At 54.0% G+C, this 25,416-nt stretch overlaps 2 protein-coding genes across 7 annotated transcripts in view; one reads left to right on the forward strand and one right to left on the reverse strand.

Moving 5' to 3' along the window:
* CARS2 (cysteinyl-tRNA synthetase 2, mitochondrial) overlaps positions 1-1,360 on the forward strand; it is a 38,819-nt gene extending 37,459 nt beyond the window's left edge. For all 3 annotated transcript variants that reach the window (XM_061171044.1, XM_061171042.1, XM_061171043.1), the window contains 2 exons: positions 849-1,052; positions 1,163-1,360. In XM_061171044.1, coding sequence (XP_061027027.1) covers positions 849-1,052; positions 1,163-1,231 — 273 coding nt within the window. In that variant the 3' untranslated portion in view covers positions 1,232-1,360. The remainder of the gene's footprint in view (positions 1-848; positions 1,053-1,162) is intronic.
* Positions 1,361-2,708: 1,348 nt separating this feature from the next.
* Positions 2,709-23,909, reverse strand: NAXD (NAD(P)HX dehydratase). Of its 4 annotated transcripts, none has more exons than XM_061171048.1 (10): positions 23,805-23,907; positions 20,279-20,429; positions 18,326-18,371; positions 17,640-17,728; positions 14,433-14,541; positions 7,096-7,146; positions 6,913-7,017; positions 5,944-6,064; positions 4,843-4,963; positions 2,709-4,149 (listed from the first exon to the last, which is right to left on the reverse strand). In XM_061171048.1, exons 1-10 carry the CDS (start codon positions 23,848-23,850, stop codon positions 3,957-3,959), a joined length of 1,032 nt encoding a protein of 343 aa, XP_061027031.1. In that variant the 5' UTR covers positions 23,851-23,907; the 3' UTR covers positions 2,709-3,956. The 4 variants fall into 4 exon arrangements, with proteins under 4 accessions (XP_061027031.1, XP_061027029.1, XP_061027030.1 ...); XM_061171046.1 differs by having other exon boundaries at positions 23,678-23,842; XM_061171047.1 differs by lacking the exon at positions 2,709-4,149 and having other exon boundaries at positions 4,871-6,064; positions 23,805-23,909.
* Positions 23,910-25,416: the final 1,507 nt, after the last annotated feature.

The following is a 25,416-nucleotide window of genomic DNA, read 5'->3' on the forward strand; positions in this document are numbered from 1 at the left end:
GATCTCCCTGCGGGCGCTGCCGGGCCACCTGCTGCCGTGAGGCCTGGGCACAGCCCACACTGCCGGGGTGGGGGACCTGCCAGCTGAGGCCTGGCGCCGGCTGCCCTGGCCGTGAGCAGGGACATCTCCTAGGACTGTTTGTTAGGCTGTGAGCTTTTCTGGCCTCAACACAAAGACTCGCGTATCTTTGTGATGATTTCTGTTTCGTTTATCGAGAGACACTGATTCCCTAGTGGACTGCGGCTTTTCCTGGGCGGTCCAGGGCCTGTTGGTGTCTCACACTAGGCTGAGGGGGCCAGGTCTCTGCTGGGTCACCAAAAGCCCTCCTCCTCCCCGAGCTGGGGCGCCCCCGGAGCCCGCTGGGGGCTCACATTTCTGTAACGAGCCGTCTTCTACTGTGGGAGCGGTGGCTGCGGATCACGTGAGGTTGAAGGAGTTGGACCGCCGGCCCCTCCTCTGTGGGGGGCGGGGGGGAGGACGCCTGGCAACTTGGGAGGGCTCCGGGCCCACGCCAGCCCTGGAGCTCCCCCGGCCGGCACCCACGCTGCTGGTCCCCGGCCCGGGGGAGAGCGCCGCGGGGCTGCGTGTGTGCGCGTTTGTGCGCACGCCCATCCGTGCGCAGGACGTCCAGGGCCTTGAACGGCGGCTGGAGCCAGCAGGGCTGGCTCGACGAGGCCCAGGCCTACCGGCTCTGCCCAGTGACCCTCAGGTGCTGGCCGTCTGCAGTGGCAGCCCCCGCTCACCGGCCTGGGCGACTGGGACCTTCGGGCGAGGGGAGGGGAGACGAGCCGCGCCCCCGGCCCCTTCCCGGCCCGGGGCCCCCGTCCGCTCACCTGGCGCCCCGGCAGTGTGTTTCAGGGGCCGGCAGCCCGGCCGCCCTGCACAGCGTGGTCGAGGAGCTGGTCCGCTTCCGGCAGAAGGTCCGGCAGTTCGCTCTGGCCGCGGGGGAGGCCCCCGGGGAGGCGCGGCGGCAGCTCCTGGAGAGACGGCCCCTGCTGGAGGCGTGCGACGCGCTGCGCCGGGACCTGGCGGCCCACGGCGTCAGCATCAAGGTGAGCACCGCCCGCAGGTGCGGCCGGGATGCATGCAGCCCCGACGACCCTGTGCCGCCCTGCCCCTGCCCCCGCGCCCTGACTCGCACCCGGCCCGTCTCCCTCCCCAGGACAGGAGCGGCGTGTCCACGTGGGAGCTGCTGGACCCGAGGACAGAAGACCCCAAACCAGGGAGCTGAGGACACGGGATGCGGAGGCCATGGCTCCCGGCGCAGTTCTGTGCTGCCTCAAGTCACGATAAAAGCTTGATGTTAAAGTTTCTGTTGTGGCTGCTCAGTTAACCTTAAAATAAACCAAACTGTCACGGCCCCACGGGTGCTAGTAGATGTGAAGAATGGGTTTCGATGGCCACAGACGCAGTAGTTCAGTAAAGTCACATCAGCCCACACCATGGCCTTTGGCCCCTGAGCCCGGGGCCTGACATCGTGGGACGGCCCTGAAACCGTGAGACCAGGACGTCAGTCCTACACGGGATCCCGGAAGATGTCATGGGAAGGGCAGGCGGGACCCCTTCGCCGGGGTCACCTGGTCTCAAGCAGGAAAAGCAGCCTGTACCCCACGTGCTGGGCAGTGCTGGACTGGGTGTGGGCATACGGTTTTACATTTATTTTCCTGGTTAGAAAGTAACGTGTTAACCACAGAAAACGCCAACAGAGGAAACCCCTGCAAGCATCCAGCCCGTTTCCTCTGATAGGCTCTGTTTCACCTCTATTCTGTTTGACCTTTTTCTTAAACAGTTGGTGCTTGGGGTACCGTCCTCTGCTGCCTCTGAGCAGACACCACGGGGCCAGGGCTGTGGCTCGAGAGGAGTCTGGGTGACACGGGTGAGGGCACAGGTGTGACAGGCGGGCACGAGGCGGGCGACCTGGGACCGAGCTTGCCGGCGGCCTCGTGCTCCGTCTCCTTTCTGTCGCAGGCGGGGGGCTACAGCTGTTCAGCCAGGCCAGCCCGCGTCCACCGCTGTGGGGCTGGCACTGACTGATCCCGCGGGCGCAGCCCCGGGCAGCGGGTCAGCACCCATCAGGCGCCGCGCGGACAGCCTGGCTGGCCCGGCAGCCACCTTAACTTCGTCACTGACCTTCCTGACCCTGAAAGGCAGGGGGTTCCTGTTCTACAGATGAGGAAACCCGTTCAGAAGCTGACCTGCTACAAGGGACCCAGCCCGTGAGCAGTGGAGTCAGGATCCCAGAGGGCGGGCAGCCCCCGACACGGGCCAGCCAAGCAGGGCCGCTCAGAACTCGGGGCAGGCTGTCCGGCCGGAGCCTGACCTGGCCACCAGATGTGCCTCGGTGCCGGTCTCCTGGCGGAGTGTCCTCGGCTGGAGCTAGAGAGTGCCCGGGTTTGCAAAGGACAAGGAGCAACCGCTCACCTCGCTCAGAAGCACGGGCCCTTAACTGTGCTTTTTCAAGCAAAGGGATTCAGGGCAAAAACACAACAGTTCCCGTGTGGGCTGAATCTTGTCTTCTATGGAAAGAATAGCTACGTTGCGGGCTTAGTACTTCATTTTAACGGTACTGGTAGGCAGTGGTGGAAACCATACCATTAGACAGATGGGCTTACGTGTTTTTATCTCCCTAGTATCTGAAAATGTCCTCCCTCAGGACTAAGTTGAAAGGTGGATTCTGGCTGTTCAAGAAAAAAATACAAAACTCTCCCTTGAAGTAAACCAGATCTGCTTTTTAATAGAGACCATGATTTAGGCGTTAATTCCCCAAAGGAGAAAACGTCCGTGACACTTTTAAACTCTTCTACAGTTAGATGTGAAATAACAATGGTAAACATTTTAAAGGAAATCTTGAAAGTCCACGACTATTTAGAGGAAGTGGGACCTTTCTGTGGGGAGGTTTCTGACAGAGCAGGAGTCACTGGGGAAGGACAGACGGACAGCACAGCACAGGCCAGGCCAGGCCCCGCCCCACAGAAGGCGGCACAGATGCCGGAGAGTGCACTCAGGCGCACGTGCTGTAACCAGCCCCGCAGAGAGGTGTGACGGGAGACAGCCAGCTCTTGGGCCACGAAGAGAACTGCTCATACAGCCGCACCCAAGCTGACCTGATGCAGACGGGACTCACTACAGTTTCAGAGAGAACTTCCTCAGAACGTTCCTGAAGCCACACCCACTCTCGAAGCAAAGGAACCCGCCGTCCTGCCCCGTGAGCAGGCGTGAGGACAGTGTTGGTGCCCCCCACCTGGGTGCCACCTCCCGCCCGACCCCAGAGCCCCAGGCGTCCCTCCCACTCCCATGTGCCATGCTGGGGCCTGTCAGCCAGCACCTGACTGGTGCACAGGCCAGGGGAAGTGGGAGCGTGAGGGACCCCAGAGGCCCCACCTGCACACTCGGGGGTCAGGGTCCCATTCGCTTCCCTTCTGTGATCTTCCCAGCTGCCTCCAAAAGAGTTTCCAAGTTCTAACAGATTTCTAATTATTCTGAAATATTTCAACCAATTAACCAAAACAAGCAATGCTTAATATTTCTGCCCAGACGTGTCCAACCGAATCACAGTTCAAAAAGAAACAAAAATGAGCTAAAGAATGAATACTACATCCTTTCGGGGACCTCAGTTTAAAAAAGAAAACATCATTCGCGTAGACCTTTGAAAACGAGCGATGGGATCCCCCCGAGAGGACTACCGGAGGAGGCGAACTTCTCGCAAACAGAAGAATCCCAAGCAAAAGCCCACGACCTCAGCTGCGCTGGTGACAGACGGTCTCGCTGTCATGGGAGTCTCTTCATTCTTTCCTGATATTGCCCAGAAGCTGAGAAAAGTTCAGGAATACTTTGTTTCCTATCATAACGTCTCCAGGCACACAACAGTTGAGCCAGAAAGCGCTACGTTCCGAGCTCTGCCACCGTCTACGTCAACCCGCACGGCGCGGACCCGGACGGACCGGAGGCGGGCCCCGTCACAAACGCAGCTCCCCCGTCGGGGCCGCCCCTCCGTCAGCTGAGGTTTCGAAGAGTCTGCTGAACGCGGGCCCGAGCTCCGTGATCATGTCCGTGGTGGTGGTGGCGCGGCCGTGCTTCTGGAAGGCTTGGCGGGCGCACTGCCGGGTGAGCGCGCAGGCACCGAAGGCAGCCACGAGGAGCGGGCCGGACCTGCGGGGGAGCGGCTTAGCGGGGCGTCATGGCCACCGCAGGCCCTCCCCGCCCCTCCCGTGGTCGCCCTGGGACCCACTCTGGCAAGTTCAGTCTAACGTGCCGCTGGGCCTATCAGAAACGCCCGTACGCCTGGAGAAAGGTTAGGACGCAGCCCGTCCCGGCTGCAAGCCAGACCGGCGCTCGGTCACAGGGTAAGTGCTCGGTGCTATTCTAGGCTCTGGAAGACACTGGAGCCTGGGGACGAGCTGCTTGCTACGTTCCTGGACCCATCACAGCCCCGCCTGCGCGCACACGCCCCGCAGGCCCCCCAGGTCGCCAGGATGGGCACAGCGAGGAGAGGCCGAGGGCCCCGAGGGGCGGGCTCCCCGGGCTCACCCTCCGCCGGCGAGGGCAGACCCCACCGCTCAGGGCGCTGCGCCCCGTGCACAGTCATCTCCCGGCACACGCTCCGCCCCCGCCTGCGTGTCCCCCCAGGCACCGGTCCCGCAGAGGATGCACCGCAGACCCCCGAGCAGCACCCCCGACACCAGCAGGGACACCGGAGCTCCCGGGCGAGCATCCTGGGACCAACCCCTGCCCTGGGGGCTCTTCTTCCACGAGACACCGGCATCTCAGCGGAATGTTCCAAGCAGCCACCTATTAAACGTGCAACTGCTGAAACAGCACGGGAGGAACAAAGACGTGACTCACCCGTTGGTCTTCTCGGGGCCGGCCAGGAGGGCCCAGTGCGCCAGGATGCCCAGGGAGCCCGACAGGAGGTCCCCCTGCCCGCCACACCTGCGGCCGCTGCCCTCCTGGCTGCACGTGAGCACTGCGGGGCGAGGGGGCCGTGTTAGAGGGGCCGTGCTCCGTCACCTTGCTCCTCCCCGCCCGTCCTGACACGGCAGGCGGAGGCCCAGCTCCCCCGACCAGCACTGAGGGGTCTGCAGGGAGAGTGGGGACGGCGCCCCCGGCCCAGGGCACCCGCTTCACACGCCAGGAGACGCCCACGGCGCCAGCAGCGGCCCTGCCGGGACTTCGTCTGTGCTGTGCCGAGAAGTTTCCATCTCGAGGGAAAACGTCTTAACCAGCTGCTACGCTCTCTCTGTGTTAGAGTCTAGAGCACCTTCCAGCGTCTGACCCACGGCTTCAGGGCCCCGCAGAGAAGGCTCTCTGCGTCTCCTGTCCAGCGCGTGACAGCGAGCGTGTGTGTGTGACGGCGTGTGTGAGCGCGCACACTCCTGGGCACCGGTTCCGTGTGTCCAGCTCCCTCGTCAACGCCTGGCGTGCTCTTGCCTCCGGGGCAGACCTCAGTGACAGGAGGGCTCGCCTGCAGGGAGCAGAGACGCCACGCAGCGAGCCCCGGTGCGGCCACGCTCAGGCCCGGGGGCTCCCGCCCCACCGGCGGCTCCTCGGGGGTCTCCGTTTTCCGGGCGTTTTTATAAAACAACAGGAAGCAGTGACAGACTCAAGCAAGTGCATCTGTGCCTCAGGCGAGGCGGCAACGGGCCTGCAGGTCGCCCGCTGCCCAGGGCCTCCGCTCGGGGCTCGCCCTGCACAGCACGGACAGAACTGCACCCTGTGCTGGTGTCGACCAGGACCAGCACTCGTCGCTGCCACTTCCCTTCGCGAAACAGCGAGAAACGAGACAAAAATGGCCTTGCCAGAAGTTGTGCTTGACACGCTCACCAGGGAGTCCCTCTCTGGGGGGTACGTGTGCACGTGTGTGACCGTGTGTGAACAGGAGGTCCCCCTGGGGCTGGTGCCCAGCGTGGCCGGCCGACACGCGGCGTGAAGCCCTCGGCCACTCACCCTGCTTGCCATCAGAGATCACGTCCTGCTCCCCCTTCTGGACCACGGTGACGTTGCCCAGGGCCCGGCTGAGACTCAGCACAGCTCTGCAGCGGTCCCTGCCATCCAGGGCGTCTCCCAGCTACGATGGAGGACAACACAGACACAGCTGTCATCAGACACGGGAAGAGCCCATCCTCCCTGATCCCGACTCATCCAGGGGAGGGCCCGCTGGGCACCTGCCGACGGCCGAGCTCGGGCCCCACGTGCAGAGACGTTTCCATCCACCAGTGGGAAGGAGACCCAGAGTCCAGAGTCAGGACCACTGGCCCATGGTTGGGATTGTAAAGGTTTGCGAGGGATGCAACTTCGAGTGATAATGAGCAAACATTCACGGGCACTAATACGTGAGGACGCTGGGCTTACATATACAGCTGACCCCTGAACAACGCTGGTGTGAACGGCGAGGTCCCACTTACAGTGGATTGTTTCCCATAGTACATACCACAGCCCTACACAATCCGAGGTTGGCTGAATCCACAGATGCAGGACCAAGGACACTGGGAACCGCGTATCCGGAGGGCCGACTGTGAATCACACTCAGAATTTTGACAGCATGCAGCCTTCAGCGCCCCTAACCCACGCTGTTCAAGGGTCAGCTGTATTATTTTATTTCGTCCTCACAAACCCTATGACGGAGATTCCATCATGCTCCACATTTCACAGAGGCAGAGGCAGAGACAGAGGCAGGGGCAGGGATGGAGTGATCCACCCAGGGTGCACGGTGGCAGGAGGGCGGGCTGACCCCAGAGGCCACCTTTCATCCAATCAAAGACACGCTAACTGGAAGACGCCCCATCATTACACACACCCGGGAATGCACGTGTCCACCCACCTCTGCACGTCTGTCCCCGCAGGTGCACCGCAGGACGAGCCGGGCAGAGCCGCAGGGCGCACCCCTCCCCCCGCCCGGGACGTCAGCTGACTCACCACGGCCTCGGCGAGTCTGCTGAACTCCATGTGGTTGGGGGTGAGAACCGCCTTCTGGTAGCCTTGGATGAGGGCCGGCTGCTGAGCGACCAGCCACAGCCCGTCCTGCAGACGAGGACTCACGTCACGGTGAGGCCGCGGGGGCCCTGGGGAGGAGGGGACGGGAGAGGAGGCCGCACTCACCGCGTCGATGACGATGGGGATGCCCCTGGCCTTGGACGCTTCTAAAATGCCCTGCGAGGAAGGGAAGCCAGGCTGAGCAACAAGCCCGTCACCTCTCAGAGAAGGTAAAAGAAACCGAGCCGTTCCTGACGGACTTCAACATCAGGCCATCACCCAACAGACAGGAAATAATAAAGCAAATGCATAAAATAATCAGAAAAGAGCGTTTGTAAGGCAGGGCACTGGGAACTCTGAAAACAAGAGCCCACGGGAACCGTCACGCAGTGCTGGGTCCCAGGCCAGCCCACGAAGGACAGCCCTGAGCCGGCACCTCCGGATTCCCTACAGACACTAACCCTCGGGATCGGGAGCTGAGAGCGCTGAAGTCTCGGGAATTCCCCGACTCCTTCGTTTTTATCTATTTCTCATAAGTAACACTTCACGTGTTTTCAAATGAATGACCGTAATAATGAACAGTGAATCACTTCTCTCTGAGAAGGCTATACTAAAAGTTTGAGGTTTTTCGCTTGAAAATTATATGTGTGTCTGATCAACATGACTGCTGATTATTATGAACCAGTATTTCATGACAAGGGCATTTATGGCAACAGCATGCGAAGAGGACTTCTACCCGATAAAACACTGGGTAACAGAAAACGTTAGAACGGTGAACGAGATACATGATAGGCAGGGATAATTTAAAACACTGGGAGATAAGCCCACATCCGTGGAGTAGCAGTGAGGAGTGCAGCCTCACCCAGCACGGCTGCCCTGCCCGACGGCCTCAGTCGCACCTGCCGACACTGGTCCGAGTGCTGGGAGTGTGTCCAAAAGCCCCTTCGGTGGAGGGTCAGGGTACGGGGCCCACGGAAGCCTCTCTCCTTCTTAAACAGTGGAAATGCTCTGTCTGCTTGCCCCGAGTCGGGCGTTACTGTTAGAACCAATTCAGATTTTCTGAGTCTTTGTACTTTCCTACTAGAGCTCTTACAAAGACAGTGGCCCAGTGAATGTTCAGACCCGGGAGACATGAGCCGACACCACGGGGAGCACATAAGTAACACACAATGTGACACTCGGCCTCCTGACGCAGAACGGGGGGCTGGTCTTGTTTCCACGGCTCAGAGGGCCTGTGCACTTGACCCTGTCACGGTCACGGCATCTGGAGGGTCAGCGCCACCAGCACACGCCGTGACGAGGCAGCAAGCCCTGCACACACACACACATCCGGACAGCAATCTGACCTAAGGGAAGAACGGGCAAAGGAAGGAGCCAGCCACGCACAGGTCAGGAGGGCTAAAGTGGAACAAGGAGCTTTCTACACACGAGGAGGGGGAGTGAGGAGTGACAGCTCCCCAGAGCACATCCCGGCCAAGGGCAGCCCTTGCTGGAGAGCAAACCGCTACAAGCTTCTGGAGAAATCTGGGAGCATCTCTCAAAAACGTTTCAGGTTCGCACTGTGTGGCTGGACCACACTGACCCCACTTTGTCGGCTCCATCTCAGGCCCGCAGCCCTGCCCCTTCCCCTCCCTGCGTGAGTGACTGAGCTTTAGCCCACTCGCCAGGAATGCGCCCAAGCCGGACAAGTTCCCAATCGACTTGACCATCTTTGTCTGATATGAAAACTGGAGGAGTGCCTCTGCAGAGACCCCCCGGGGTGGGGGGAGAAATAAAGCCCAGTTCCCATCAGTGCAGACATGCGTCTCACTTGGGGGTCAGATTCTTTTTTCAGAAATCCCCTTGGACCCTTTCCGTGCAGCTAGGGACACCTGGGTCGGTCATCTTCCACCCGATCCTGCCTGTATGTCAGTCCCCACGTAAACTCCAGAACTGCACTTCACTCAGTTGCCTGCTTCGTTTTTCGGTCTTAAAGTTCCTTCTCAGTTCAGAGGATGTTATTCAGTATCTCCACCTTCCACAGATACTCTTTGATTCAGCAATGGAACTTCTATAAATTTATCCTAAAGAAAACACCCAAAAGAAACAAACAGATATACAGAAATGTTCAAGGCATCACTAATAGAAAAAAATGCTGTAAACAGCCGAAATGAACTCGTTAAATACATTACAGCGTATTATGATGAGGCCATTAAAAATAATGAACATCTGCATATTCTGCCAGGAAAAGTCTCCAAGACACATCCATCAAGGAAAACAAGACACATCCATCAAGGAAAACAACAAGCTGCAAAAGAGCACAGATACTAGGCAGGTCAGTCAAGATCCTACATCCACAAGCTCTGGTTCAAAACCAGCTTATGAACTGGGAGACTCCATACTGTTAAGACAGCAGTGATCCCCAAACTGACCTAGAGAGTCAAGGTGACCCCTACCCAAATCCCAGCTGTCCATTCTGCAACTGACAAGCTGATCCTAAAACGCATGGAAACTCACGGGACCCAGAACAGCCAAAACAATGCTGGAAAGAAGAAAGCTGGAGGACCCACACTTTGCGATTCCAGAACTTACTGCACAGATACAATAATCAAGATAGTGTGGTTACTGGCACGAGGACAGCTGTACAATCGATGGGACAGAAAGGAGAGCCCAGAAATCAACCCTCACATTGATGTCAACTGACTTTCAACAAGGATGCCCGGAGAATTCACTGGCCCGAAGAAGTGCTGGGACAACTGGATATAAAACTGGACTGGACCCCTTCCTTAACACCATACACAAAAGTTAACTCAAAAGGGACCACAGAGCTAAAAGAATAAAGCTCTTAAGAGAAAACACAGGAGTAAATCTTGGGTCAGGCAAAACCCTTAGATAAGACACCAAACGGAGTTGTCGTGTGCTTCAGCTTCTCCACTCCAGGTATATACCCCATAGAGATAAAAACAAATCCACAAAAAACCTTGTAAGTGAGGGCTCACAGCAGCACTATCTGTAATAGCCAGGAAGTGTAAACAACCCAAATGTCCATCAGTTGATGAATGGATTTTAAAAACGCGGTCTCTCCATACAACGGCCTATCACACAGCAACGGAAGGCGTGAAGCGCTGACAACCTGCCACAACAGGGTGAGCCTTGAAATTACAAGATACCACACACTGTATGATGCCGTTCCTACGAAGGTCCAGAATAGGCCAATCCATCGAGACAGAAAGTAGATTAGTGGTCGCCAGGGGCTGGGAGGCTGGGAGGAACAGGGAGCAAGTGCTAACAGGTATGGGGCTTCTTTCTGGGGTGATGAAAATGTCCTAAAACGGACTGTGGTGATGGCTGCAAACACCATAAATATACTAGAAGCCACTGAATTGTACACTTTAAATCAGTGAGTTGAATGGTATGTAAAAATCTCAACAAAATTGTTAAAAAAAAAAGGCAGCAAATTACTTGCTACAGACTACCTTGGGGCTGTAACTCAATTTCTCCAGGATTCAATTTCCTCATGGAAAAACACGAATGAGAACAGAAATCTAACTAACGGGGTTGTTTAATGGATGACACCAGATAATGAATTCACTCAGGAAATATCTATTAAATGCCTGCTCTGCGCAGCACCGAGGGCGAAAGCGCAGTGCAGTGCTTTGTATTAGCTGGGACCCAGGAAGTGCTCCAGACACGCCCGGAACTCCCATGAGCACGACTGCTCTCTCACAGGCAGAGGGCGGACAGTCCACTGGCCATGCATGGAGACGTGAACTCGAGTCTAGGCTGGGAAGGGCGGCGGCCACATGCTCACATCCCAATTTCTAACTTGCACGTTGCAAAGTGGGTTGTTTTTAAAGATAAACATACTAAATGTTTTATTATGAACTTAAAGTCACAGAGAAAAGACCCTGAAGCACAGAGAACTCTAGCTTTTATAACCGTAAATCCACACACAATCCCTCTTGATACAGACTGTGTTTTTACGTGTCTGTCATCAATCGTTATTTCTTACTGTAGCATTTCAGATACAATATTCCTTGGCTGATCACAGCCCACTTGTCTGTAATATGGTTGTAGGAAAAAAATAAACAGTTAAGGTATTCCAGCCAAATAACATATCAAAGTTTGCTTCATTACTTGCCGTCTAGGTGGGCGTGGACAGACTCTCCATACATACCGTCTACAAACTAGGACCCTCCCTGCATTAGGTATTTCCCTCTGCAACGTGGTCCCTGAGGGGCTCGCAATGCCTTCTATCAGTTTTCTTTTATAGGACACAAATCAGGAGCAGCCAGATGGAGAGACACAAGGGGCGAGGCCTGCGCGGGTCCCCTGACAACTCCTGGGCCACCCCTGCCGAATCAGGAGACACGAGGCACCTCCAGGCACCTGGGGCCCCCAGGAAGCTCCCCCAGGTCACCGGGGTCTCATCACGCCCACGGAGCTGGACCAACCGCTGCCCGTGCTGCAGCCGGGCTCACTCTGCGGCCCTCCCCGCCGCGAGCCCCCCGTTCCTGCTGTGAACAGCCGTCAGCCTGGTCATCTCACTGCCCGAACTCCATGCGGCCCAAGGGCCCAGCATGAACAAAAGGCACTCCTGTCAGTCCCGGGAGTGAGGGATGGGGGACAAAGACCTGCCAATTCTTCACCACGCCCCGGCCAGCAGTGGGGTTTGTCCCCAGAGCCCACGGCGGGATTCCAACGAATACTGCTCTTTACTTACACAGCCCCTGAAGATGCTCTTACACGTACAAGCTCGTATGCTTCTCTCAGAGCTTCGCTACCAAGGTACCGATGCTGGCACCAGACGTTTTGGAGCTAAAGGCCACTCGTCCTACCTGGGTGACCGCGGGAGTCTGATACCCGCCCAGACGTCATCTCTGTCAGTTTCCTAAAATGCAAACGACACTAACGGCTACTAGAGGGCTGCTCTGGGAACGCGTGAGCGCGGTGACACGCAGCACAGGAACCGCACCACGTCTGCACGCAGCTGCGGCTGAGCCGTCCCCCGTCGGAGGAGCACGGTGACAAGGACAGAGGACGGGGGACCCGAGGTCAGGGGAGCCACACCCATCCATGCAGCAAGGCTCTCGGTGCCATTTTCCGACAGCATTTGCTCACTTTTTGTCTCTGGGTCACGTTTTGGTGATTCTTGCACTATTTCAAACTTTTCGTTATTATTATACTATGTTGGGATCATCAGTGATCAGTGACCTTTGCCAATACTACTGTGACTGCTTTGGGTGCCACAAACTGCGCCCACGTAAGACACTGAAGTCAGCTGTTGGCATGACGACAGGTGCAGGATATCACCTCAACGCAGATGATAAGGCTCCACCAGCAAAACAGCGATGTCTCACTGAAGGCTCAGATGGCGGTTAGCGCTTTTCAGTCACAAAGTACTTTTAAATTAAAGTGCCTACACAGTTTTTTAGACATAATGCTATTGCACACATAACAGACTACAGTATAACACAAACGTAACTTTATCTCCACTGGGAAACCAAAAAAATTCACGTGACTGGCTTTATGACGAGAATTCGCTTTATTGCAGTGGTCCGGAACCGAACCCCCGGTATCTCCAAGGCGAGCCCGTGCAGATGATAGTGAAATAATCACCAGTCAAGCTAACCAACACCGCCGTCACCTCCCCCGGGGGAGAATGTAAACTCTCCCCACTCCCCTGACCCCCAGCGCCCCGCAGCCACCCTTCTCCTCTCTGCTTCTACGAGCTCACCTATTTTGACTCCACGCAGAAGTGAGATCGTGCAGTGTTTGTCCTGCTGCACCTGGCCTACTTAGCTTATAGCATCATGTCCTACAGAGGGTACATATGTTTTAACCAAACCGTTTGAAACAGGCAATAACAAACGGACCAACTATCGACACTAAAGTCGAAAACACATTTCCTGCTCAGTTCCATCCCCAGTCACCTGTCACGGCTACTGTTTCTCCTGAGTGATAATTCATGGGCTTGAAGAAAGTGAGATTTCCAGCCCCAACTTTCACCCTAAAGGCTGGAAAGATTTTTCGTGGAAGGGACCCTTAAAATTCACGTTCTCACTAAATTCTGGTAAAGCAAACACACGTCTGCCTTTTAAAATGTTCTTTACCCACGGATTGCTAGGAAAGTCCAACCAACACTCACAGTGCCCTACACCTTCTTTCCCTTGAGCTTTTGTTCAGTTTAACTCAAAAAGCAGAAGTTGGGCCAAGAGCCCCTCCAGCTGCTGAAACAAGGGTGGCAAATCAGGTTCACTGTGACCGCTAGCCCCCTCGAGGCACGTGGCCGACACCTCCCAGGGCTGGAGCTGGGGCAGGCGGTCTGGGGGCACTGAGAAGGGCCCCAAGGAGGGCAGGGAGAGCTCAGCAGGTCCCTGAGATGTGTCCCCTCGGAGAGTGACACCAGGGCAGCGTCGGAGGACCTGGGCAGCGGGAACACACAGAATGTGGGGTTGGTGTGCCATCCGAGCTGTCTATTTTCCCTGATCCAGGATAGTATTTACTTCTATTTCAACTTTTTAAAGCTAAAAAATTAGTTTCATCTTTTTAGATTAAAGCAGGCATAAAGTTTCAGTAATAAGGAAGAACATAAATGATCAACGAAAAAGTAAACGAATGCACGTGTACACGTGAGGGTGAACTAGGGTCTCCTGCCCACTCCCCCATCACCCCGCGCCGGCTACGCTGGCTTTAGCTGAAAAGGACGGCAGGGGGCAGAAGAGAGTGCAAAGGCAGCAGAACAACTGGCCCGTGGGGCCCGATGCCCAGGGATTTCTAGACCAGTGAGGACCTCAGGTGGTCAGAGAAGCACCAGGTTAAGAAATTAAAGTAACAAGGGCTTTCAAGAGGACCCGCTGACGACACAAAGCTAGAACCCCCAGAACACCTTTCACGTTTCTCTCTAAGCGCACAACTTACAGCAACGGTGAAGTCGCCAGAACAACCCAGAAGCACCCTCTCCCGCTGGCTCACTGTGACAGACTCCCACTGGGCCTGCTCCGTGAGCCCAACCGGGCACCGTGCAGAGCGCTTCACAAAGCGTGGCCCTCGGCCAGCCCCGGGGGGCACCGCGCCCTTACAGCGGGCACCAGGAGGTCGCCAGGGGTCCCCAGCAGGAAGGGGTCGCGGGGAGGCGACCGCGAGCCTGAGCGCCCGCCCGGCCACCGCTAACCCCGCTCAGCCCGGACGCTGGGACTCTCGTCACGTCGGGCCCCACGGAGACCTCCTCGGCCACAGCCTGAGACCAGAGCCCCAGGAGCGAGAAAGCGCGCCGTTCAGCGGGGCCCCGCTCTGGTTTAAGCGCATCCCTACCTTTACGCCTAGTGTCTCCTCTACTCCCCAGACCACGTTCTATCCGTCTCAACTCCTCCTCCAAGACGCACACAGAGCAACAAACAACGGAAAATGCAATTCCGTCAGACTCCCCCGATCTAAGGGCCGAGCCTGTCGGAACTGGCCTGGTTAATAATTCTACATGTTACCTTGACGTTTTCAAGAAGAGCATCGTCTCTGCCTAAGCCAGGCCCTACGACCAGGGCGTGCAGTCGGGGCAACCACTTTTCCACATCCTGGACGGCACTGGGGCTGTCACTAAAAAAGGAAAAGAAGGGCAAAACAGCTTACTTAAAATTTTCATTTACTTGTTTACTTTATTAACGAAACTACAGATTTTTCCAGATTTTCCCCCAATGTCCTTTTCTTGTTCCAGGACCCCAGCCAGGACCCCACCATAGTTGTCTAGCTTTCAACATTCAGATGCCCCTGAGAGCGTTGTGCTAAGTGAAACAAGCCCAAGAAAGACAAATAGCGTATGCTATCTCTTATACGTGGAACGTTTAAAGCAAACAAACAAAACAAAAAACCCGCAAAAACACAACACCAAACTCACCCATAGAGAAGAGACTGCTGGTTGCCAGCAGCTGGCGGGGTCGGGGGGCGGGGGGACTTCTGGGTTTTGTTTTTGTTTGTTAAAGAGTAACAGAGCACTGACACGTGCTACAATGTGGACAACTCTTGAAAACATGATGCTAAGTAAAAGAAGGCAGGCACAAATGACCTCACAAATGCCTGATTCCATGCATAAGAAATGATCAGAAAAGGCAAATGTTCAGAAACCAAGCCGATGAGAGGTCGCCTCAGGCTGGGGTGGCGACGGGGAGGGGCTTCCGTCTTGGAGTGGTGGGAGAGTTCTAAGATTATCTGTGACGTAACAACCTGGTAAACACACCACAAACCACTGTACAGTTAGAGTCAGGGGATTTTATCGTGAACCATATCCCAGTAAAGCAGTTCCCTACACACACATTAGCAGCAGTCCTGGGAGCAACGGTGGAGACACATTAACATCCACGGACTGATGGGGGGTCTGAGACGGCTGCAGGGAGGAGGGGTATTGGGTCAGTGGATGTGAGTTTCAAAGGAGCTGGAGGTTCTGGAACGAGAGGTGATGGTCCGGGAGGACACACATCCCACCTCCAGACCCAGTGGCTGGGGGAACAAAGGAAAAGCCACCTCCACTTAGGAGGCTTGCAGGGGAAGCCATCCCCTCGGGACAAGCAGACAGGAGAAGGAGGGCGCAGCAGGGGCAGGAAACACGGGGAGAAAGGGCTGTTTTACGGGAAACGACAAAGACCAGCCTGGCTGCACAGAGACCAGGAGCCAGTACGGCGTGGTGTGAGGGCAGCAGAGGCATATTCTTGGGGAGGAAACTCAAGCACGGAACCTCTCACGCGCTGGGCCCCTGGCCAGGCCCCGGGAGGGACCCCAGCAGTTTACTCGAGTGGTCCACGTGTTTCTGTGAACTCCGCAAAGGTAGGCAGTGGATCTGGGTCTCAGCAAAGCTGAGGCAAATTTAACTTCCTTCCCATCAGAAATAGAGTCAATAATGCAGGGTATATAATCACGATCATACAACACTCTCTTTTTTTTTCTTTTTTTTAAAATAAGACTCACGGGGGAAAAAATACATAAAACACGTTAAAATACGACACGATGACTCATTCCGAAATGACCTGTGCCTGTCTGGTTCCACCACACAGGCGCACAGATGCAGGGCAGGCTGCACTCCTACCTGCGGTGCAGACGTCCCCACCTCAGGCCTGTGGGCAGGCGTGTGCCCGGCGCCGCCCCAACCCCCCGCGACATCAGGAGCCCCCCTTAGGACCAGGCCTGACGGCTGCGCGCGACTCTGAGGCCCAGATACCACTCTCAGGGCGCACAGGCTACCAGACGCCCCCCACCCCCCGCCCCCCAGCAGCCCCCCTCGGGCTGCCGGCAGCCCTGCACTGGGAGCCGAGGCCTCGTCTCTGGCTCCAGGCACGGGCTCTTCCAGTACTGTCCGCAAAGCTCTCCACTCGGCCCCAGGACGCCCTCCGGGCCCCTTCCACGTCCCTCCCGTCTGCTCCCAGCCGCCAGGCGCCAGCACGCCGGGCCCTCCCGACCCACACACAGCTTCGCCTCCTGGTTTAAACGCAGGCCACGCGCTGGCAACTCCCAGATCTAGGCTCCCCTGCCCACCCCACGGCCACCAGCCACGTCCGCCGGCACGTCAGCAGGCCGCGGAGATGACAACCTGCTCAGCCCACACCCTGGTGGCTTCCCGACGCTCCTCTCCTGCTAGGTCTCGCATCCCGCCCGCCGGGAGCGCGGGGCTGCACTCCCCTGCTGTGGCCAGGCTCTGGCCCGCTCCTGTCTCCAGCCCAGCACGCAAGCATCCCCAGGGGCTTACCACAGCCTCCCAGCGGGACGCCTGCTTCCGCCCTGGGCCCCAAGGGCCAGAACCCTTACTATGACCCCCACGACCGGCAAAGCGTGGCCCTGAACCTCTGTGGTCACCCAGCCCCTCCTGAGCACCCCAGACTAAGTGTCCCCAGCAGGCCTGCAGCACGAGCTCCTGCGCCCGCTCCCCCCCAGCCCCCATGTCTGCACCTCTGCTGGACGCCACGCCCTGCGCCACTGCCACCCTAGGAGCACCCGCCACACACACAGGCCCGCACCCAGCACTCCCCGCCCCGTCCTCCCTGCGGTCCTTAGCACCGCCTGACAAGCTGTTACCTCGTTTGTCCTCCAAAGCTGTGTACGTGGCCCAATACAGTAGACGCTGAGTACACGGGGCTTTTACATGTAATTAAAATCAAAGTAAAAACTCAGCTCCCGAGTCCCACTGGCCGCGTTTCAAGCGCTCGGCAGCCACAGTCTCGCACAGCACCGAGAGAAAAGCTGCACCGTTGCAGAAAGTTCCAGGGCACAGGGCTGCCCTGGAGAGGAAGCTGCACGGGAGCAGGTCTTGGGCTGCCCAGTCAGATGCTGTCCCCGTGGAACCCAGGACAGAGTCCAGCACGAAGCGCTTGCCGAACGATCGAACGGTCATCACTGCTGCCACGTGAGACACTGTCACAGGCAGGCCCACGGCCCCTCCTGGGCCTAGGACCCTCTGGCCATTGCCGACGGGCCACAGGGGACAGCCCGGGCAGCCCTGGTGCCCAGGTCTCCTGCACACTGTCTGCCTGTCTGTCTTACTCTGACTACAGAGGCGGGTTCATTATAGTTCCCTCGCTTCTTCCGACAGCACCCTCCCACCCACCCCCTCCCTGCACCGCGGCCACTGCACAGCGGCTCCACGAAGGTGCGGAGACCCCGTGACCCAGGAGAGCGGCTACAAGCCCCGCGCCCGCCGGGGCCCCACTCACAGAACCGGGTGAACGATCAGCTCCGGGCTGTACGACTTGATCACAGGCGCAGCATCCTGGGTGGAGAACACGTGGGACAAGTCCGCGCCCTGAGGAGGGGCACAGGAGGCCGGCTTAACGCAGGACTCGCCGACAGACACTCAGAGCGCTGGTGGCTCTGGTACAACGGTGCGAATTCCGCAGCACTGTCTGCCAAAGAAAAGCACCCACTGCCGCAGGTAACCTACAGCCAGGAGGCGGCTGAGAGCCTAAGAAAGGCCTGGAAAGAGAGGCGGACTTCTGCTGCCGCCAGAGAGGCAGGTGGCCCCGCCCGGCTCAGGTGTCACAGTCCCTGTGCCACTGGGCCTTCAGGACTTGATCAAAACGCTGCCGTGACACCTGCCAAGGTTAAAAGATGTCCACTGCTTATGCTAGGACTGAAAAGGCAGCCTGGATCACTGCGGCGAAGTACAATGCTAAAAAAAGTTTAGTTTAAAAGAAAACGAGTCCCAATCCAAGTTACTTTGTGGCTGCACAAGAGGTCAGGGTAGATTTAAAGGTACGTCTCTTCCCATGATTACCCAAAATGTTATTCAGATTTCTCTGGATATTGAGAGAATATTCAGAAAACATTTGCTTCAGTCATATTTAAATAATCCAACTCTTTACTAGAAAAATCCTGAAAAAGAAGCTATGAACAAACATACCACTTTGAGAGCTGAGATTGCTGCAAAATAGGGGGCTCCAGTGTACCTAAAAAGAAGATATTTAAGGTCAAAAACTTCTGAGAATGAAGCAAGCACACCAGGCTTATCAGTAAATTACACAGACACGTAGCACCCGGGCACAGCCCAACCCTCAGCAGGAGCTCGGGAAAGGGTTATTAACACAGATCAGTTCCAGGAAAGTCAATCTTTCCTATGAGGCCTCTGAGCCACGTCAGGAGAGGCAGATCCTGGCCAGGTGCCCCAAGGTCTGTCTCTCTGAAATGCGTATGTTCAAACTGTAGCCTTGACGGATGGCTTCAGGGAGCCATACAGAGGTCAAACTTACCAAATTGTACATTTATAACATTTGCCTTGCTGTATACCAACCAGACCTCAATAAAGCTGTTAAAAAATGAATCTCCTAGTATACAATGGCTCGGCAAGATTTATATCAACCAAAAAAAAATGTTTTTTTCTATACCAGGAATAACTGATTAGAATATATGATAGCATCTACCATACCAGCAAAAATCATAAAGCATCTAGGAATTAACCTCATAAAACACAGGATAACTCTGTGGGGACATTTTTAAAACCTGTTAAAGAATAGAAGAGATGTACACTTGATGAGAGAACTTAATATTATAAAGATGACACCTCTCTAGATTAATATAGACACAGAAAGCACTTGATTTATCAGAAATGCACAGAGATACAAGTAAAAGAAAATGCAACACCAACTGACCAAGACTGGGGTTCTGTTAGCAAGGAGGATGGTAGGGATGTGTGTTAGGGGAAAAAACAAAGCAAAACAAAACAAAACCTGGAGGTCTGAGAAGACAGGGAGAGTTTCCCACTGGCATCTGCAGAGAGAGAGTGTGCTCGAGGTGACCCCAGGCTGGAGCCCCTGGACTGGCTGGTGCCCCAAGGAGCAGGACCCACCCCCGAGAGCCGCGGTGAGCAGAGGCAGCGGTCACCTCGGACGTGGGGACACACGAGAAGACTCGCACGCCTCCCTCCTGCTTCCACCCGCTTGCTCGGAAACGCCTGTAACTATGTTTAAGGGCACTTCAAGCACAGCAAGGAAAATCCGTGAACTTGACATCAGATGAGTGACTGTAACTGTTACGTCAATCCCAGGGGTGAAGAAGAGCTTTGCTAACCTGAACAGGGACACATGCTCAGGGCACGCTGCACGTGTGACACTCTCCCCAGGGCAGAGCCACGAACTCGCCCGAAATGCCAAAGGACAGGACAGCGGACATACACACTCACCCCACAGTGTGAATACAAGCCTCGCTAACAAAAGAAATACATTCCCCTCACTTAGAAAGAGCAGTCACTGTCACACTGGGTAAAGAAACACAATCTAGCTACATGTTATTTTAATAAATACAGCCAACTACACACTAAACTGTTGAAAATACAAGGCTAGGCAAAGAGCATATCAGTGCAAACAGAAAGGAAGCAGAAACTGAATGGTAACCAAGGTCGAATTTAAGTCAAAGGCAGCAGGTATCACTTACAAGCAAGGACTAATTACAAATCTTTATGTGTCGACACAGCAGCATAATATATAAAACTAGAAGAAAAAAAAGGCCTCGGAAAAAAGCTAGGATCTGTCAAATTTCATAAGGAACTTCCAGGAATATCTTTAAATTAAGAAAGGAAAGCAAGCAGATGCTGAGTGTCTTTACCTTGATTACAGAAGTAACACAGGCTCACAGTAATGAACGCCGTCAGTACAGAGAACACAAAGTAAGAAGAAACAGCCTCACCCAATCGGGGCCCCGTGCTTTCTCTGCTATTCAATCAAACGTTCATCACTGAAAAATACTGCCAGAATATCAGAGGACACTTGGAAATGACCCCTGGGGTCCAACTGGATGGACGGACGGAGGGACGACAGGTAGGTGAGCAGCCAGAGAGGGACGCTGCATCCGCGCCACTTACTCTGGGCAGCCTCCCACCACGCCTATCCTCCCAGCTTGCCCTTTGTGCTTCCAGGCGGCCAGAGGAGGCACCACGTTCCTCACCAGCTGCAAAGCAGCCTCCATGTCCGTTACTGAGCGTGCTGTATGCAGCGGAAATGCTCGATTTAAAACTGAAAAACAGGAAAATGTTCAGAAAGGTAAGTGTCTACCAGCATACATCAAAAACAGACTTGAACAAAATACCCCATTAATCAAAACACTTCCCAAAGCTGGCTTAATATGAATGCTGTAGATTTTTATCCAGTGGTTTCCTCATTTCATTTCTATAAGCAAATGCTGTTGAGAAGTAACAACACAACACTACTAATACTGCTGCATGGACCAGATTCACTTCGAATGTATCAGACGTCTTGAAGTCTACTTAACCTTTCAGAAAGTTTTTTTTTAATGCACTGTTACTTAATGAACTACACATATTTCATCATAATCTTCCTTCAAGCTTATTAGGTCTCTTCTCCCCTTTGCTACTTTCCACGGTCTGGTCAAGCCAGACAGGTGGTTCATGTTATTCCCACCTCGTTTTCCAGTCACGGTTCCAACACTCAATTAGATACTAATCAAATAACCTGGAAAGGGCGTTCTAAATAAAGAACACATCTTACACTGGGTTCAAAGTGGCATTTTAAAATAGTTTGATCATTGAATTGTCTATAAATAGCTAATTTTAATTTGCCTTTCTTGAAAAACTTCCTGTGTTGTATGTTTTGCCATATTATTAAAAAAGCTCAGCTGTGAGAGAAATCCTGTGTTCTGTAGAGCCCAATGTATGAACAGATAATAAAGCATGCATTTTTTCTAGAATTAAAGGGTCTTTGCTGATATGAACAACATTTTCACAAAAAAGGCATCCAATATTTTTATCTTCCCATTATCTCAGCAGCAGAGGAAAACCAGACGTGGGTCACAAGTCCAAGTGAAGAACAGAGACTGACTCAGCTCCATACATATGGTAAAACAGCTTTATCTTCTATCACTCTTACAATTTTACTTTTCACTCAACAAAGTTATTCAAGTAATTTTCTTTAATGAGTAGATGTAAACGCCTCCTTAGCCGATATATCAGATGGATGCTTAGACCCCAAGATGTAAAAAGAATATTAATTACCACCCAGCCAAAAGCCTTCCTACCTTCTTCCAAATCAACACAGGATTAAAACTCCAAACAGAATCGCCGTAACCCTCTGGCCGTGAAAAGGCACAACAAGGCTTGCTCAACCATCAGTCCAGCCCCCAACGCCTCTGCTCAGGCGCTGACCTAACAGAGCAACCAGCTCTCACTCCCCGCCCCCGGCCCCAACCTCCCGCAGGCCGCCTGCACCCCAGACTCCCAGCCACGCACTCTCCGCCACCGTGCACAGCGGCTGTCAGACACTCCTGCCTCGGCTCCCTGGTCGGCTGCAGGACAGGAACCGCAGCTGTTACAGGCGGATTTCAGGACGGCCCTGCTGACCGCTGACTAGCCGTCTGTGCCTGCCATGCATCTGTGTCAAACTTGAACACACCTCGCATGACGTGACTGGTCAATGCGAGGATATCGGAGAATGCTCTCTCCTCCAAATGCCCCAGAACAATAAATACAGGTGCTTTTTAAAGTCTGGAAATCATAAAGACAGAATCCAAACTTAACCACTCATTCACGTATCGTTCTGAGTCCCTTACAATGTTTTGGGTTTATTAGCTGCCATCACTTTAAGCAGCTATAGCCACACACAGAGCATCCCAGGACCACCCCTACACCTTCTGCCTCCACAGAGTGAGGTACAGCCCCCACCTGTGACTTAAGGGCTGGCCTCCCACCCTCAGCCACCTGGAACAGAGTCTGGCACAGAATAAGCCACTCGATAAATGCCTGAGGAATTAACGGCATCTTGGCTCACTCTCCTCACTCGTAGCCAGTTTATCCTTCGTTTACAGACAAGGAAACTGAGGCTCAGAGACAGACCTGTGAAGATGCCACTGTTAGGAACGGATAAGCCAGGGCAGAAGACACCATTTTACCAAAATGCTGCCATTTTCAGGCAGAAGAATTTTTTTTTTCTTTAAATCAAATAATCACGCCACCAACCAAAAGACAAGTCAAATCCTTCTCAAATGCCTTCTGAAACCAATTTGGGATGGATAAAAAACATCACTGTTGAGAAGTACAGCATCTTCACTTTTTAACTGCAATTGTATGACTGCAAAGCACAATCCACCCTGTTCATTAGCGTTTTGTAACACTCACCTGAGATCAACACCTGTTAGTGAGAGGGCCGAAGGAAGGTCAAACTTCCCTATACTCCACAGAGAATCAAGTTTCAGCTGGCTTACTCACATGCACCATTTGGACTTATCCATAGAAATATTGAAATATAAACATCAAAGTTCTTAAGGATAAAAAGGCCTTGGCAAGAGGCAACTTGAAATTTATCCTAGTAATTTGTCTTCATACAATTCTGAATCTAGTAGAACAGGTCACAGCTGTCTGGTTTTTGTTTGCTTTAAAGAAGTGTGGCTAAGGAGAGTTAAATAGATTTCTTTATTCTGGGCTGTTTTCTAGAATTACTTGCCACTCACAACTTTGCAATACCAATGTTTCTTGCTTTAATTTAATGTAAACCGTAGCTAATTTGGAACATGTGATAGCAATCTTTAAATTAACTGAGATGCCCTAAAGCTGGGATGGGAAGCCAGTTTTTGGTAAAAGCTCCGCAGCTCGGTCTAATGAAATCTCAAGCAGACTCAAAGAGAAATCTTGCTAACCAATCACGGAGTGTACGAATTTAAGACCAACTGCGACCGATAAAATATCTCCGAACAAACTGGTGCCCAGAAGCGCCCGGGCTGTTGTGACTGAGCGAAGTGCAGAAGCTGAGGGGCCCCTCAATGCTCCTCAAATCGCCTGGAACTACGGCGTCCAAAACCAAACAGCCAAACCCCCTTAACAGTTACTCTCCGTCCTGCCTGCTGCTAAGGACTACAGCCAAAGCGCGTTTTACCATTTCAGCTACTTTCTGGCTGGGAACCTTGGCTCAGGGCCTCCTTCTTTACAAAACAGCAGCCTCTCCACGTTGCTGGGAGAAGTGAGATAATACAACACACTGTCCAGCGGTTTGAAAAATCTTAGGTACAATAATATCCGCAGGGCAAGAGAGGAAAACCATACAGGAGGGGATGGTGCTCCAAGTCGGACGCACTTGTCCCGTTTACGCCTGATTCTTTCTACACAGTCCGCTCTATTCAGCAGCCAAGGCCTGGCCGGGGTCCTCGGGGTCCCTCGGTTGACCCCTCCCCAGGTGGATCCAGGACCCGCGGCTCCGCGCGACCCCGGCCCCACGGCGGCGCCTCCCGCTCGGACCAGCAGCCCGCGGCGGAGTACCTGCGTCCAGTGGCGGCCCGTAGAGCACGAGCGCGGCCGAGAGCACCGCGACAACGGCGGCGCCGGCAACCGCAGCCCCGGCCCCCGCCCGGGTGGCCATGCCCGGGAAGGCCAGTATCGCGCTTACCTCCCAGGCAGCCCCTGACCGCCCCGAAGCCGGAACCCACAGCCATCCCCGGACTTCCGGTCTCCCGGCCGCCCCCGCGCGGCCGCGAGACTCACCACCCTCGGCGGACTTCCGGTCTCCCGGCCGCCCCCGCGCGGCCGCGGGACTCACCGCTCTCGACGGACTTCCGGGCTCCCGGCCGCCCCCGCGCCGCCGCCGGAAGCGGGCGGCGGAGTCCCGGTGGTCCGAGGTCCGGACTCGCTCCGTCCCCGGACTGGCCTCTGCCGGTCAAAGACGGCCGGAGACGGTAGGTTTCATCTAATTTAGGTCTCGGCTCAACTGCCGTCTTATCTGTGCGAATCCCTTCCTGCCCATTCTGTATAAGAGGATTCACACCCCGTCTCCCGCCATCCTGCACCCTTGCCCTGCTTTAATTCATAGCACTTTTCACTACTTGACATGTGCATTCATTCATTCATTCATTTTCAAAGGTCTAACCCTGACTAGAAAGTTAGCTCCAATGGAAAAGCTTTATTTGTTCTGTGCTGTGTGATCAGCACCTGGAACTGGGCACACAGTAGGTGCTTTTTCTCTCTCCATTGAGGTATAATTTACATGACAATAAGATTCACTAATTTTAAGTGTACAGTTTTATGAGTTTTAACAAATGTATATAATCAGGTAATCACCACCGCATGATTTAGAACATTTCTATCAACACACCCAAATCATGCTTTTGATGCTATTATTGTTATTTTTTAATTTTCAATTTTCAATTGTTCATTGCTTATATATGGAAATACAGTTGATTTTTATATACTGTCATTGTATCCTTTGACCATGCTAAATTTTCCTATTAGTTCCAGCAGATATTTCTGAGATTATTTGGGATCTTCTACACAAGCAATGTCAGTGTGCCCCATTTTGAGGTGACATTAACTTCGTTAATTTTGATCGCTTGGTTAAGGTGGTGTTCGCCAGATTATTTATTATCAGTATGAAGTACTGAATTTTTATTTTATTTTATTCAGAATTTTTATTTTATTTTTTATTAACCAGTAGGTTATTTATTACCAGTGTGAATTCATGAATTTTTATTTTATTTATATTTTATTTTATGTAGTAATTTTATTACATTACCCTTTTTTCTATTTCAAATGTAAACATATAAACATACATTTATAAATGTAAAGGTACATTTCAGTGGGTCACCTAGGAGCCACCTCTAACCTTGTGATGTAGCGATTCTTGCTTCTCACAGAACGTGAGTTCCTTCTCATGGGCACCTCCCCTTAGATTTGGGGGGAAAGATCTGTGTAAACTTATGTGTACAAATGTGTACAAATCAGTTACACTCTGCATCTTCCTTGCTCCTCTATGAGGCTGTGAAGTCTGAGAGGTGTTGCTGCCCCCTGGTGGATTTGCGGGGATAAGAAATAAGAGGGTGGGTGGGGCTCATCTCACCCGGTGTCCAGGTTCACCGGTACCATCATGATTTGTCTTATAAAGCCTGAAGGACCGGGAGTGAAAGGTGACCAGCCCGCAACGTGGGCGCCCACCGCGTGTCCCTCACCCTTCCCAACATCACCTCCGAATAACACACAGTCGTCCCCCCTCATTCGAGGTTTTGCAT

Source organism: Eubalaena glacialis, chromosome 16 (genome assembly GCF_028564815.1).
Source record: "Eubalaena glacialis isolate mEubGla1 chromosome 16, mEubGla1.1.hap2.+ XY, whole genome shotgun sequence".
Classification (NCBI taxonomy): domain Eukaryota; kingdom Metazoa; phylum Chordata; class Mammalia; order Artiodactyla; family Balaenidae; genus Eubalaena; species Eubalaena glacialis.

Coding starts and splice junctions, on each gene's coding strand:
- NAXD (XM_061171045.1), bottom strand. CDS start 23,777: ATGGCCACCCGGGCGGGGGCCGGGGCTGCGGTTGCCGGCGCCGCCGTT. Junction 18,372..20,278: donor GTGGTGGGAGGCTGCCCAGA/GTAAGTGGCGCG, acceptor TCTTCTTTTTAG/GTACACTGGAGCCCCCTATT. Junction 14,542..17,639: donor CTGATCGTTCACCCGGTTCT/GTGAGTGGGGCC, acceptor TTCCTTTTTTAG/TGACAGCCCCAGTGCCGTCC.